The sequence below is a fragment of the Anarhichas minor genome, unplaced genomic scaffold (assembly GCF_050575085.1).
Source record: "Anarhichas minor isolate MPS153535 unplaced genomic scaffold, ASM5057508v1 ptg000012l, whole genome shotgun sequence".
Lineage (NCBI taxonomy): Eukaryota > Metazoa > Chordata > Actinopteri > Perciformes > Anarhichadidae > Anarhichas > Anarhichas minor.
In genome coordinates, this window is record NW_027466458.1 from 2,479,441 (window position 1) to 2,494,297 (window position 14,857).

General features: G+C 44.8%; 1 protein-coding gene across 5 annotated transcripts in view; it reads right to left on the reverse strand.

The window, feature by feature from the left end:
- Window positions 1-10,962: 10,962 nt before the first annotated feature.
- Window positions 10,963-14,857, reverse strand: part of septin9b (septin 9b) — a 58,063-nt gene continuing 54,168 nt past the window's right edge. For all 5 annotated transcript variants that reach the window (XM_076090246.1, XM_076090247.1, XM_076090249.1 and 2 more), the window contains 2 exons: window positions 13,380-13,431; window positions 10,963-12,966 (listed from right to left, as the gene is read on the reverse strand). In XM_076090246.1, the coding sequence (XP_075946361.1) occupies window positions 12,747-12,966; window positions 13,380-13,431 (272 nt within the window). In that variant the 3' untranslated portion in view covers window positions 10,963-12,746. The remainder of the gene's footprint in view (window positions 12,967-13,379; window positions 13,432-14,857) is intronic.

Genomic DNA, 14,857 nt, shown 5'->3' on the forward strand with positions numbered 1-14,857 from the left:
CCAGTTATGGCGTGCATGCTCAAAGACGTCTGGTGATTGCGGTGACTCACACTTTCTCAAAACACCTTTTGTTGCATGTTTTACTCTGCCACTGACACCTCACTCACTACTCTTAACTGGTCAGTAGGGGCCGCTAGTGATACATAGCTCGCCGACCCCCAGCTGCTACTCTGCAACCACAGTGGGGAGATGACAGTTGGCTAACTTTGATTGTTGTGTATGGTGTGTTTGGCTAACAGCTAACGTAAGTACCACACACTGCCAAGTACATTGCAGTCACTCAGCCGCTGCTACGCCGGCAGACAGCTTGGTGAGTTTCATTTTGTTTTTGGTAAGATTGTATGACGTGTCTTATACGACGACTTGGAGCACGTTACCTGCACACATCACCCATCGCTTGTTTTGTAATGAAGTGTGTTATACAACGCCTTATAGCTCACTGGTGTCCAGACAGGGGGGGTTAGCCAATTGTAGGTTTTATTCATTCAATCACACAATACAACAGTGGTCTTTGCAGACACACCTGGCGAAGATCTGCCCTCTACTGAGTGCACCTTTCTAGTTTCAGGAGTATTTACTGAAAAGGGGCAAATGAGAAGACAAATTATGACAAAGAAAATGTGGCAAAATCATGAACGTTCAAGACAGACTGTACGAGTAGACGGCCAACAGTGTAGTCAAAGTATGATGTTATTTAAACTACATGGAAGCATGATCGCAAAAGACAAAAACACGAAAACCTTGACCAACCTAATAAATTGTATATTTTATGTTATATTTTGAATATTGTTTTTCTTTGGTCATCCCTCAACAGATATAAACTGGAATGTACTGCAGAAAAGCTTGAATTAGTGAATACTGTGCACATACTGTGTGTTCTTTAAGAATACATGCATGTGTGCTGGCATGTGTGTCTGCACACCACGTGCCTGTTGGCAGAGTTGTGTCGAGTTCAGCTGTGTCCAAACAACCTGTGAGTGCCTCAACACAGTGGGAAATGAGCTGGCCAGCCAGCAAGAAAGAGTGCCGACACAGCAAACAATGCGGCGACCGCCGGGACAGACGGTAATGGGATAAGTGGCGGCTTGCAAATGTGTCAACTGGAGTGTGAACGTCATGTTAGGTATGCAAATGAAGAGGAGAACCTCTTGGCTCTGCGTGCATGGGCCATCTATTCCACAGCAGCCTGCCACAGCGATGCAAGGCTCGTCAGAGATGGCCTGTGGTGGTCGCAGCAAGTTTATACTATAAATTAGAGTAAATGGGTTATTGATTCCAACCTAGGGAAATTAATTATATGCATCTCTCACCGCCAGCAAATGTCTTCAGAAATCTTGCAGCATTAATACCAGTAACTTGTTAGTAACATTCAAGATAATAATACAATACTGTCGACTTAGAATAAACTAACCACTAAATAATAATTGGTAGTTTGTCATGCAATATGCGCACTGAAAGTGCACTGTATATGTTGATATATATTATGTGTCCCTGGCTACCTAAATCAGTGCATCCTCAGTGTGTTTCAGGTGTATTCGCACCTCTGTTCGCAACTACACCTAGAATGGAGTCCAGACCTGCAGCTTAGATCACATCTGAGCAGTGGATGAATGATAAGTATGAGGTCATTAACGTCACCTATACTGCATCACAATCTGAGGACACGTTATTCTTACTTCACAATGTTCCACCTGTCACTGCAGCCCCTTTGGCACTGGAGTTTGCCAATTTGGGCAACGATCAGTGTAACTTCCATCCCTTGTCTACCCCGACAATCAGACAGGATCGTCATTTTACTTTCACTCAAAAGAAATCAGAGATGTGGGCAGCCATTCAGAGGTCAGGAAGCAAATTACCCTTGGTTTGCCCAGCACAGCTAATCCTGGCATAGCATATCAGACACCCCCTCCATTTCTTCTTCTAGTTGTGTAAAGCCGCTGGTTGCTATCACAGAACAGATTACTCCCTCCACCGCCGCTCCCCTTACCCTTCTTCTTCCAGCAGCCTTATCTTTTTGTGATTTGGCGCCCTTGCTGCCAGAGAGTTTGTTTTTCCTCTTTCTACATAAATAGATGAGAAAAGGCTGCTGGCGGCCTTACGTGTGCAGAGGAGGGGCAGACATCTATGGTAAGTGCAGAGGCAGGAACAAAAGCAAAAGAAAAGTGACCCACTTGCGCCCAACATACATGCTGCACACCCAGAGCCCCTTTGAAGAAGAGTAAGGAGCCCTTAAGGTTTAGAGAGGGGAAAAAACGGATTTCTGTGCTTCTGCATTTTTCTTTGTCCTTCCAGTCCTCCCTCCTCCTCCTCCTCCCTCTTTTTCTAATTTTCCTGAGGACGAAGGTTCCTGCCTGCCTGGCACATGACATTGATTTCCATCAGCGCTTGGAAATAACCTCGGAGCCGTTGCCAGGGCAACCCGCATCTACCTTTTTGCATTTTTGCATATTGCCGCTGAGTTTTTTTCTTCTTTCTCCTGTTTCTCTTTTTTTTCCATTTGCGTTGGCCACGTCTCGCAGAGCGACGGGATGACAAATGCTCTCAGGTAGAGAGGCGATGGCAGGGGATGGAGAGAAGGGAGGAGGGAGGGTGGGGGTTGATGGAAGAGGAGGAGAGAGCAGCGGTCGGGTGGGTGGTGAATTGAGGTGGAAGGGGGAGATGGATGGCTGTGCCAGGCAGGAGCGGGCAGGGCCGTGGAAAGTCAGGCACGTAGTCTGTGTGTGTGTGTGTGTGTGTGTGTGTGTGTGTGTGTGTGTGTGTGTGTGTGTGTGTGTGTGTTGTGAGGGAGGATTATTGATGTCACCCCGTTGGGGGCCAGAGCGGGGGGCAATAAAACACCAGAGTACCACCATCGATGGACTCCTGCCTTCTAATTAACTACATAAGGACAGGCCCCAAGATTGAGAGAGAGAGAGAGAGAGAGAGAGAGAGAGAGAGAGAAAGATGCATGCAGAGAGAAAAAAAAAGAGATGAGAGGAGTTACATTCAGAGGGTCACTAGCCAGCAAGACGCTTCTTTCTTTTTCTAAAACCAACAATCGTCCATTCACACATCTGTCTGCTGATGCTGCAGGCAGATGCCGGCACCGTCACTCGCAATGTCAGCCTGGGGTGGGGGGGGGGGGGGGGGTATGGCTATCGAATCGCCTGAGTGCATCATGAGGAGAGAGAGAGAGAGAGAGAGAGAGAGGTGGGGGGGGGGAGGCCAGGCTACCCACGGCGTTCCCTCACCAACATTTGCCTCGTGATTTCTCTTCCCCTTCCCTGTATCAACACCCCAGTCAAAGTGCAGCCAGGGAGAAAATTAATTTCTTATTACCTGATTATATTATTAGGTTTCGCTTGGAGTATCACTTGAATATTCCACATCAGCATTTCACGGAGCAGGGCATAGCCTGGCGTGGCGCACTTGTAAAGCAGGGCCACGGGTTGAGCCGGGGCAGGCCAGCGGCGTGAGCCTGAATCGTGGGGGCTGTAATCGTCTGGGACGTGCACTCCCCATCCCGAGGAATAAAGACTGGCGCTGGCAATATGCTGGCAGAAAGCAATTTGCTCGAGGGATATTCCCTCACACACACACACACACGCACACACACACACCAAAGCAGCGCAATGCCTGGCCATTCGATTCACAACGGGTGCAGGAGTTTCACTCGGGTAAAGCACTCACCTGCACACACACACACACACACACACACACACGCACACTTTCTGTTTCGCTCTCACTCACACGTAGAAGATTGGGGTTTTATTTATTTATTTTCAAATAAGCACAAGCTCACTGCATTCATCCAGCCAGCCCTTTTGATTTGGCTCTCATTTCCCCTCTGCTCCAACACACAGAGGATTTGAGACGTGACCGATGCCTGAATGCACCCTGCAAAAAAAACCTCCCCACATCTCTCAAACTGATAGTGGAATTCAGAGGCCATCAGATGAAGAAAATGGGGAAAAAAGCACTGCAGCGACATCAACCAAGGGTATATACAGAGTAAAAAGAAATACAGACATCCCAAGTGTAAATCAATCTCATGTTATATATCCCGAGCTCAGAATGTCCTGATAAGTCTCAGAGGGGATACGGTAAACAAAATTGATCATTACAAAATTCATGAGGTCCAGAAATCCTAACTTGGGTCTCTTTCCTCCTGGAGGGCAATGTTATTATTTTTTTCCACCCCCCCCCTCCATGCCTGCAACAAATACGCACTCAGTGGCTGAGACTCGAGAAAAGGGCAAATTTGCATACCTTCCATAAGGAAGAAAATCTGATCATATAAATGTAAATAAGGTGAGCTTAACTTATATTTTCCCTGAGAAAACAGAGAATTGGGCAGCGGGCGGAGGAGGCCAGCTGGATGGAGTGGAGAGGGCTCCAAAGGGGGCTGGTGGATCAGTACATGCATTAATGTCAGGGCCCGACAATGGAAGAATTAGCTTTTCTTTTTATGCACATGCTGGCACGGGCTTAATATGTTACTGCTGCAGACAAACAGCAGGAGGCAGTGGTGCAGCGTCAGCAGCACAGACGCAAACACACGCTTCTTCTGCTCACTGTCTGCTCCCATCTGCTGCCCGCCTTTATTTTTATGATTTGTCATCTTACAGATTTTTCTCAATTTCTTAAACACTGTTGCAGACATTGAGTGCAATCGCATTCTAACTCTTCATCATTGCTTGAATAAAACAGTAAGATATCTACTGTGTCAGACAGACGGCATTACAACATTCTCACTGGTCACATGCTGTGCGTATCTTATGCCGGATGCAAAATAGAAAATATAATAATAAAAAGAAATGTCGCAAACACATTCATATAAATTACAAACAAAATGGACACTGCCTGCAACACCTCACTGGTCGATCAAACATTCCTCTCTGGTGTAGCCGGTCACGGTAGTGCTGGGCGGTGTGACCAAACATTTGTATCACGGTACTTTTTAAGATTCTGGCGGTTTCACGGTATATCGCGGTATTTTTTCTTTTTTCCTTGGCTGGGTTATAGGTTTATAGTGGCTTACCCTACTGCCAGGAGTACATAGAATATAAAAACATTTTAATGTCATCATGTATAAAGGCTTTGATCACTAACCGTTACGACCTTTTCTCAGATATTTTTTTTAATAACAGGAAATGAGCAGCAGATTTGAGAGTTGCACACAGCGCTGAGAAAATAAAACTGCATTCTTCGTTATTGTTTTCCAGCACAACTCATGATATAAACATAAAGCTATAGCGCTGCACTTTTTGGCTGAGATCAGGTCTAGTGTAGAGGTATATGAACGAGCGTCCTTGTCGAGTTCAACGTAAGCGTTTGACTGCCTCGCTTTCGGCTAAAGCGCTGTATTTGGCTGCGAGGCGCGCAGGCTTCCAGCCTGAATGTAATTGTGACAGATAAAAGTTTCGAGGAAGATACAAGACAAGCATTCTATTAGCCCACTCCGGGAGACGCTGCTCTTCCTACGGAGAAAAGGAAAGGACAGCCTCTCTGGCTGTGTGCACACTGCAGCCTTAAATCTGATTATTTCCCCCACCTATCGTGACTGAATTTGATCTTTTTCCTTTCTGTCAAAACAAACACTCAATCATGCTTTCCCCCCCCCCCCCGACGTTTTGATGCACAACGAATACAACCAGATACATGCCACAAAACCGTAAGACAAACAGAAGAATAACACAAATCGTGGCTTTCTAAGGGAGCGGTTTAATTCTTCCTCAGAGCGGTACAAGCCCACAGGGGTACGAAATGTGATTCACATTATCATGACCTCGAAGGGGAGGGTTTCATCGCAGTGTGACTGCGAGGATGCCAACTCGGTCAATGGTGCATGAAACTGCCTCCTTTTATTGGCATGGCATTCAATCAGTTCCTCTTGGGTATATGTCCTTGGCTTTGCGGCGGGGGCCACCCATTACAGCGCTCCCCTGCACCTGCCCACATCTCGCTACGCAATCCCCTTTAATGCCCCCCCCCCCCCTCGCTTCCGCCCCTGCATAAATACAATCAGCCCTGCCAAGAAAGGCAGAACCACTTGCTCTCTTCCTCTATTGTTTCTCATTGATTATGCAGAGCGACCACCACACTGCGTCCTCCTGGTCCCTCCCCACGTCTTTGATTTCCACTGGAGTTGGCTCCGAGCCAAGAGATCCTCCCCTTCCACCCTTTCCATTCCTTAACCTCTGACCTCATAGGTCGCCCGGCCACCCTTCAGGTCGCCCTCGACCACCTCTTGCAGGGCGCCTGCCACCCTCAACCAGAAAAAAAGAAGAAAGCCTTTTTAAAGTCCCCAATTCACGGTAAAAAAAAAAAAAAAAAAAAAAAAAAAGGAGATGATACATTTGTACCATTGCTGAGGCAGTGAAAAGGCAGAAGACGAGGTGAAAACTTTGAGAGAAGCAACTTATTTCATTGAAGAGTTGAAAATGTATCGGGGAAGCAACGTTTTTTCCTTTTCCCCGGCCCACATGGGAGCAGCCTATCTGCCACTGAGTAAAAGATGGCCACACGAGAACCCATTTCTCATTTTATTACTCAGAAACAGCGGATACTGTGTTTGCCTCAGCAGCCTGGCAGCGGTGGGTCTCAAAGCAACTGCCTTGGCATGCCGAAGCACCTTGATGGCTGATGAGGAGGTGGGGGGGGGGGGTATATTTCATTGTCAATTGCTCTGGTTATCATGCAACACCCATTCACTCACGCTCCGCATCAGTGTGAGCTTTAACTGATGTGCCTGTGAGTCAGCCCCATTAAACCCCAAAGCAGTCCCCGGGCAGCTCTTTTGTCTTCGCTATTTGTTCCCCTCAGCGGCACTAAACAGCAACATTCACTCCAGCTAAACAACCTTCGCCTCCCCAGAGGTGCGCCTTCTCTTCTGCCACCTTCGCCGGTGACTTTAATGAAATATGCAGCTGTCTTTTAATCAAAACAAGACTAATTTTAATACGGACAGGAAGGGGCGGGGTGGACCCTCCTCCCCCTCCACGCCCTGGCCACCATCCAGGCAGACGAGCCGCCCGCTGATGGCGGGGCAGCAGGAAGGAGATGGAGAGGTGGCATAGGAGAGGGAGGATGTGGTGTGGATGGGGGCAAGGGAACGGTGGAGTAGGAGGGGCGGGAACATGGCTGGAAACAAGCAAAATCCAAATTAAGCACACGAGCAGATGGATGTTGGCCATTAGCATACATCAACAACAAACCGCCGCCTATGCTTTCGCGTCCAGGAGAGTGAGTTGGCAGGGCTCAAGGGTAAATCGGGCAGAGGATTAGAGAGTACTAGTGGTCCGTGTGTGTGTGTGTGTGTGTGTGTGTGTGTGTGTGTGTGTGTGTACACATATTTGCATTTGTGTAAATAAATTGGTGATTTGAAAAAAAGCAAAAAACGAAATGGTGCTTATTATTCCGGAGGGAACGGGACGACACGGAACACAATCGTCAGCATGCGCAGCTTTAATAAACACATTAACGAATGGCGGTTAATTACCAAATTACCTTGCCGTCAATTACTGCGGAGGCACATGTGCAGCGAGGCGGGGAGTGGGTGAGCTGGGCAACGGGTAGCAGTCTTTTGTTTCGGGTTGTTCTCTCCTGTTAAGCAGCTCTGAAGGACACAGAGGCAGACGAAAACATGTGTGTGTGTGTGTGTGTGTGTGTGTGTGTATGTTTAAGACAGAGAGAAGCAAGACCACTAGCCACTGGTGCCACACCAGTACAGTACAGACAGGCGTTGGCTCGCTCCAGGATAGGCTTGCCAGCCAGATGGTGAACTGGCCGACTGGTTGGCTTTGCTGGCTGTCTGGCCCGGTGGCTCATTGGCTGTCTGGATGGAGGAAATCTGCCTGGTAACGACAAAGCCAGTGAAGAAACAAGCAAAGCTGTGTTTTTCCAACACCGTGAGGCTCCGTCTCTCTCTCTCTTTTCTTAAAACCTGACTCTGATCTTTCCTTTTGCATTCGGGGCTTAATTCCTGCACAGACGGATAGTACTGTAGCGTGTACTGTGTTATACTGGCTTCATTCCTACAAACGCAAGGTGAATCACTATTTCCCTGCCAGTAGACACTGGTAACGTGCCGCCATGGAGCAATATGGTGCTGGGTGAAGTGCAATGATATACGAGGCGGTATGATCCAGCTGAGACGCATAACGTACCTGCTGTTAGATTTGGCATGGATTTCTATATTTCTGATGCAGCTCTGTGGTGGAGGGAGGAGGCGAGCCGCCCTTTACTTCCTGAGGATTAATCAGTACAGAGCTACCCATTGAAATAGCTATAGCCCCTGTGAATTATCATCAGGATCAACTGGGGTAAAAAACAAACACACACACCTTGTCAATCTCCAACTTCCCCGGCAATGCTGTCAATCCAGCAGACGCATCATCACAGAGCCCAGCCAGCCACCTGCAGACAGACGGCTCACCATCTGAGAGGAAGTGAAACACATTTCACCTCGGCGTCACGTTTGAAAGCTCGTCAGATCCACCTCGCTTGAGCTGGTACAACTTTAAATCTCGCCGTGTCGCTGGGAGTTGTTGAATAAGCTAATTTATTCAGACCCCCCCCCAGTGTTTCGCAGTGTGCTGCCACATGTTGCACGTAGTTGCATCTGCCATTGGTGGCGAACGCTGCTAAACATGTTTAAAGCCAATGCCAGGGGGAGGCTTCTTTCTTCTGTTCTTGTTGTGACTTCTATATTTGTGAAAAATAAAGGCTTTGATGAGTCAAAAGTCCACTGATTCTGCACTGCTGAGCAGGCCGACGCAAGCTCTCACAGTGAGCCATCCTGTAAATGGCTAGCTAGTAGCTAAATAAGGAAGCTAGCCAGCCTGTTGGTGGCTAGCTAGTGGCTAAACATTTTGATTGACATAAAATACGGTTTGAATTTAACTTAACAATGACTAATATGTGCAGTGTGTCTGTCAAGTCAGTTGTCCACTTCTATCCTTCTGCAATTCCAACATTATTGCACATTAAAAATAGAAATTATAAAAACCCAAAGCTTCAATTGCTGCTAATTCACACACACACCTTTATGTCATGAAGGCTCCATTTCTCTTGTGTCTGAAATGTTTCAACTGACAGCAAACTCACTTAACAATGCAAATACTAAAAACTGCTACTTTTAGAAGGCCGGGACTGCACCTAGGAGACCGTAAAAAAAGGAACATTAGCACAGTGCTGTTCAGGGTATCGACAGGGATTTACAGAAAGAAGCAGAAGCACAGCCTTTTTAAATGCCACATGTGACCGGTTCAATTATCCAATGAGGACTGGACACACAGAAGGCCGGCCTCGGAAAGATGCTACGGCCTCCAACAGAAGATTTTCAAAATAAAAGTTAGATTCTGCAGAATGGATTGTAGTTTTCTGATATTTTTTGTAGGTTTTTCCTGATGTATTAGACTGGATTAGTTCTAATTAAATGAGGTCACAGGTGAGTTCACTGTATCTATTGCACCACCAGGAATATCGTTAGTGCCTGTCAAAATTTAGACCACATTTCCCATAAGTCTAACATAATCGTTGCGTCTTTGATCAAAGGATTTCTATTTGTCTCTTCTGAGGAGATTACACATGTTGGAAAAGATTTATTTCCCCACAGTTGTTTCTGTTTTTCCGCAATCTGCCACTTCAAGAGGAAGCTCTGAAAGCTCTGAAAGCTCTGAAAGCTCAGTCTGGCTCAGACAGTCTCTTCTTGTGCCACAAGGTAATCCGTCTGGTTTCTGAACAAATCTGTCCTGGTGTCTTGCACTGTGAAATGCTGTGTAGACTTTCTTGATTACACTCAAGAGAAACTAATAGGTTTAAATATTTGAAGCACATTTTACTTACTCATTAACTGCACTATGACATGCATTTCCATTGGGCCAAGTCATAAAATTAAAGGAAAACATGCTGTGTCAGTGAGAAAGTTCAGCTGTCAGTTCATATGCAACACCAAATTGGTTTAGTACCTGTGCCAGCCAGTGGACCTGTCATAGCAGTGTCACAGTTGTCAGTATCACTCCCCTTCATGTTTCGGGGTGGCTGCCTGGGAAACAGTTTGTATAGAAGTGTCAACGTTAGGTGAGTGCTCGATATATATACTCATTTTTCTGTAACTTTCATTGTCTCTTACCTTCACGTTTGTCATTTGTCACCCTGGCGCGGCGGCATCCTCTGCACAGAGGAGTTTCAAACCGATGAGTCCGACACAGAGACGGCAAGAAAAGCCACAGCGTGAGCCCCAACATGTGAAAGGCTGACTGACAAACAACACTGTCAACACATTACGATCAGCAGGGCAGTTGAGAAAGAGTATGACAGGAGGCGTAAATGAGAAGCCCTATTAAGCCACGGCTGTGTGAACTAGGTGTGATGCCACCGCAGAGCTGTAAGTGCACATTTCCTCTCTGTTGGGGTTGTTGGGTTTCTCGACCAATAAAAAAAATAAAGATTGAATGTCTTCACCGTGTTTCGCTGCGTGCCATTCAACAACTACACCCTTTGCCAGTTATTTGTATGCCTTATGTATGAACGTATGTCCGGTTCATTCTGGTGAACGTGATATCTCAAATTAGGTCTCAAGGATGAACTGATTCGGGTTTGGTGGTGAAAGGTGAAAGGTCAGGGTCACTGTGACCTCACGTCTGTCCCATTCTCGTGATATCTCGGAAACACCTCAAGTGAATTTGGAATTATAGATTTAAAAAAAATATTTGGTTCCGGCAATTATATCTGAGGTGACATCTAAAAGAATATAAATTATTTGAAAACAGGATACACTAACAATATTTGAACAAATTAAAGAATGTCATTTTTAACTTAGTCACCAAACTGATAATGATCACATGTTTTTTATGTGTTTGGCATTTTAAAAATTGCTCTAATTAATTAAACTTTTGGGAATCGTCGGCACAGAGGAGCATCAACTCAAAGCTGCCCGTCTTTCGCTGAATTAAGTTTCGACAATCAAGACAATCAACGTTTAACAATAAAAATATCAATCTTTATTCTTTAAGATAGCATATCAAAGATAGAACCTTAATCTATGATACCATAACAAATTACACAAGAACTTTACAACAGTAAACAAGGTGTAACCCAATAACTTTCTCTGGATAAAAGACAATAGTTCTTTCTTGGTTTCTTTGAATGTATTCTCTCTTCTGTATGTTTGTATGGAACATATTTTTGTTGGGACTTAGAGAAAACACTTTATTTTTGTTAGAAAATATGTTTAAAATTTAGATGTAGCCTCTATAAAATATCCCATGAGTTTGTATCAATGTGCACATTTATCCCAAATATTAACAAAAACTCTCCGTCTCTCTGTAATGTTGGGTTATTTTGGCACAAATTCTTCCCCTCAGTGGTAGTAATATGTCCACATAATCTTGCACTGTAAATATCGCTGTTCTAACCGTTATCTATTGGCAGGATTGGTTTGTGATCGTTAATAATTAATGTACAAACATAGACAACTTCTGCACTCTGGTGCTAGTTATAGTGCAGCCGAGCCAACAGGGTACAACAGTGTCTGAATGCAGGCCACTAAAAACAAACACCGTCTAAAGCTAAAAGATAATCACTGGTAGAGACCTGCAACAAACCTCTGGAAGCCAACAGCTGGAATGAAAGTTGAATTAAACTGATTACACTTAACATACAACATAAATATCTATTCATAAATCAACTCTATATACTGTATGTGCTTCTCTTTAGAACAGAAAAAAAATGACTTTTATTTGGTCGGGATAAAAATGGACAAAAACGAATGCATGGGACAACAGTTGCACAGATTCCTCCACAACTCCCATTGTATACAATAACATTAGAACATGAACAACAGCAATAAAAATACAATAGTAAATGTAAAAGGCAGAAGGTATGACTATTACACAACATTGGCATTATATAGAAAGAGACAGGGTGGTTTGGCAAAAAGGGGGGGGGGGGGGTTAAAAACATCATAAGACGGAAAAATGACAATGGGGACTAATTCTTCCGAAAGCTGCTCCACACTGCCACTGCTTTAGTTTTTTATTATTATTTTGCAGTGCGGAGATGTCAACAATATCTTTACTTTCTCATGAGACTATGAACCTAATCTAAATATCCCTACTTAACCTTAGTTCCTATACAAAACTATACACCACAACACAAAGCAGACCATTGGCACTGACAGTTCATCTTAGTTTAGAGCTAATGTGTATCTGATATGCTGTACTTTTTTGAATTATGCCATTTATCCTCATCTGGACAACCTTGAATGGCTAAACCTGTCAACCCAAGATCCTGCAAAGGTATTCTGAACACAACAGGCCTTTCTTATCTCTTTCTTATGGGCACCCCTTTTCCATCATGCTCATTGATTCTGATCAAAATCTGCTCTACAACTAAACCCAGCAGCCAAAGCTCCGCATTGAAACGTATAGATTTACTTTTGTTTACCTGAAAAGTTTCATGGTTTATTGTTGTAAACAACCCTGAATGCAGTTTGCATTGTGCAGTCAGACGGATTGGGGGAGCCCTGTACAGTATGTGGATTTGCAGGAAAGAAATCATTTTGCTAAGAATTGTAATGAAGGGGGGAAAATGTTTGGATTTACTCTGAATCATGTGTCGTGGAACTTCCTGTGGTTAGGTAGTTAGTCCTTCTAGGTAACAAAAAGATAGGCTTCACAGCATGAGTGTGTGTGTGTGTGTGTGTGTGTGCGTTTGTGTGCATGTGGGCTTGTTCATGTAAATCCTGACATCATATATTCACTCTACATCTCGTGGGACCGGACTTCGTGCTGAGCGGCCACTCCGTTGGCCTGTGGGGCGCCGCTGGGCTGCTCCTCGGGCTGTCCGTTGGCCGTCGGCTGAACATCTGGATGGTCGGACAGGTGAGAGCTGAAGTGGCCGTTGGACTCATTTAACCGGCGGACACGATACGTCTCGTAGTGGATGCTGCCTGTGATGTCCTTGATGTTCTGCATGTGTGTCCTGAAAGACAGAATTGGTGACCAATACCAATCAGTTTGGCTCATTTGGGTTTTGAGAATAAGCAGATACGATTCAGGTTTTTTTTATTCATAGAATATTATGTCAGACTTCCACGGTCTACGGATGAGACTCCTGTACTAACAAGCTCAAATGCTAACATCAAATGGAGAAGCTTCCTTGACACACCTGTTGTAATACCGTCTAGGGAAGCACTCAAGCCATCGAAAACAATTTCATTAGTATTGATTTCAGTGGGGAAGTGTAGCTTCGTAGAGTCTCTGTGCCCTTCCCAATTAATTTCTACAAATAAAGTGAGTTGCTTCCAATCTAGCCGGAGACTCGGTCCATAACAGGTCTTTGATATCAGTTCCTGCGAATCTTTAAATCCGTTCAATCAACTTATGGATGCTCACCTGATGAGGAGGTCTCGCAGGTAAGCAAACTCACAGTGTGCAACATTCTCAACTGCAGAGAGAAAAAAAAAAAGAGGAAACATTAGTTGAATGACGTAACTTGAGAAAGATTCACGAAAACAATCTCGACTGTTTTGCTTTTTATGCAGCAAGTCAAGATGATTTAGGCTCGACTTTACACGCACACACACACACACACACACACACACACACAGAAACAGTTTGAAGTGATGCAGTGATTGCACTTGCCATTCCTCAAAGCACCACAGAACGGCAGTGTTGTCGCCTGAAGGGCGTCCTCCAACATGACATCTCCGGCAATTCTCTTAAGCCAAGATAACACACTTTGAGTAATTTAATCCATCTCGGCTCTCCTCTATGTTGGAGAACTTTAAGTGAGACATTTTAACAAACTCCCCGTGACAAGCTGCTGGTGCCTCCGGTAGAGCTAACACATGTTTGAATTATAGATTATGTCAAGAGTGTAAATGAAAAAGAAGAAGAAAAAAAAGAGGAGGGTGCTATTTATGTAAAGCTTTGAAATCCATGGGCAGGAAATTAAATTCTCTTTGAACAGAGGAGAGTGGAATAACGGCTGGGTCTGGGAGCGCTGATTAGTGGCGTTGAGGGAAGGCGCTACTTACTTGTAGCGAGCTGCACTGCTGGTATCTCCACTCTCTCGTCCCTATAAGACCCTATATACGGTATATACATTTAAATGCCTGACTCTACTCCTTTTCCTCCTTTCATCTCTACTTGTCCCCCAAACCCCTGAAAACTCTCCACTCAGCAGCCCGAGCTCTCTCTCTCTCTCTCTCTCTCTCTCCCACCGCCTGGCTTTACTAGAGTTGAGCCATTGTTCTTTTAGCCGAACAAGACAGTCGGTGTACTTCACCTTTTCTCGCCCTGCCGTTCTGTGGAGTTAATTTCACAATGCCTGCTGAGAGAGTGGCGTAGCCACCCCTAAAAGGGCTCATGGTACTACCTCGGAAATGTCATCTTTTCAGGGAGTACAAGTGCTTTGTTTTAGCTTGAACTAAATGCATGAGGTTCAAGTAGGACCAATGTAATCATGCATTATAAGTAACATAATAGGATTATATATATAAAGTTGCAACAGCAACATGTTTATATTTTACATCTTGATTAGATTGCTTCCTGCTCACTTGTCCACTCTGGAGTCGTGTGATCCACTATGTCCTGTTAATGTGGTGAAAGAAGTAAGAAGTACACCATTTAAAGGAGACATATTATACTTATTTCCAGATTCATACTTGCATTTTGGGTTTCTACTATGTTTACATGCTTTAATATCCAGACAACACATTCTTTTTCTCATACTGCGTGTCTAAATGTACCTGTATTCACCTTCTGTCTGAAACGCTCCGTTTCAGCGCCTGTCTCTTTAAGCCCCCCTCCCGAGAAAAGCCTGCTCTGATTGGTCAACGTTTCAGGTCTTCCACCTTTCACCGTCTTCA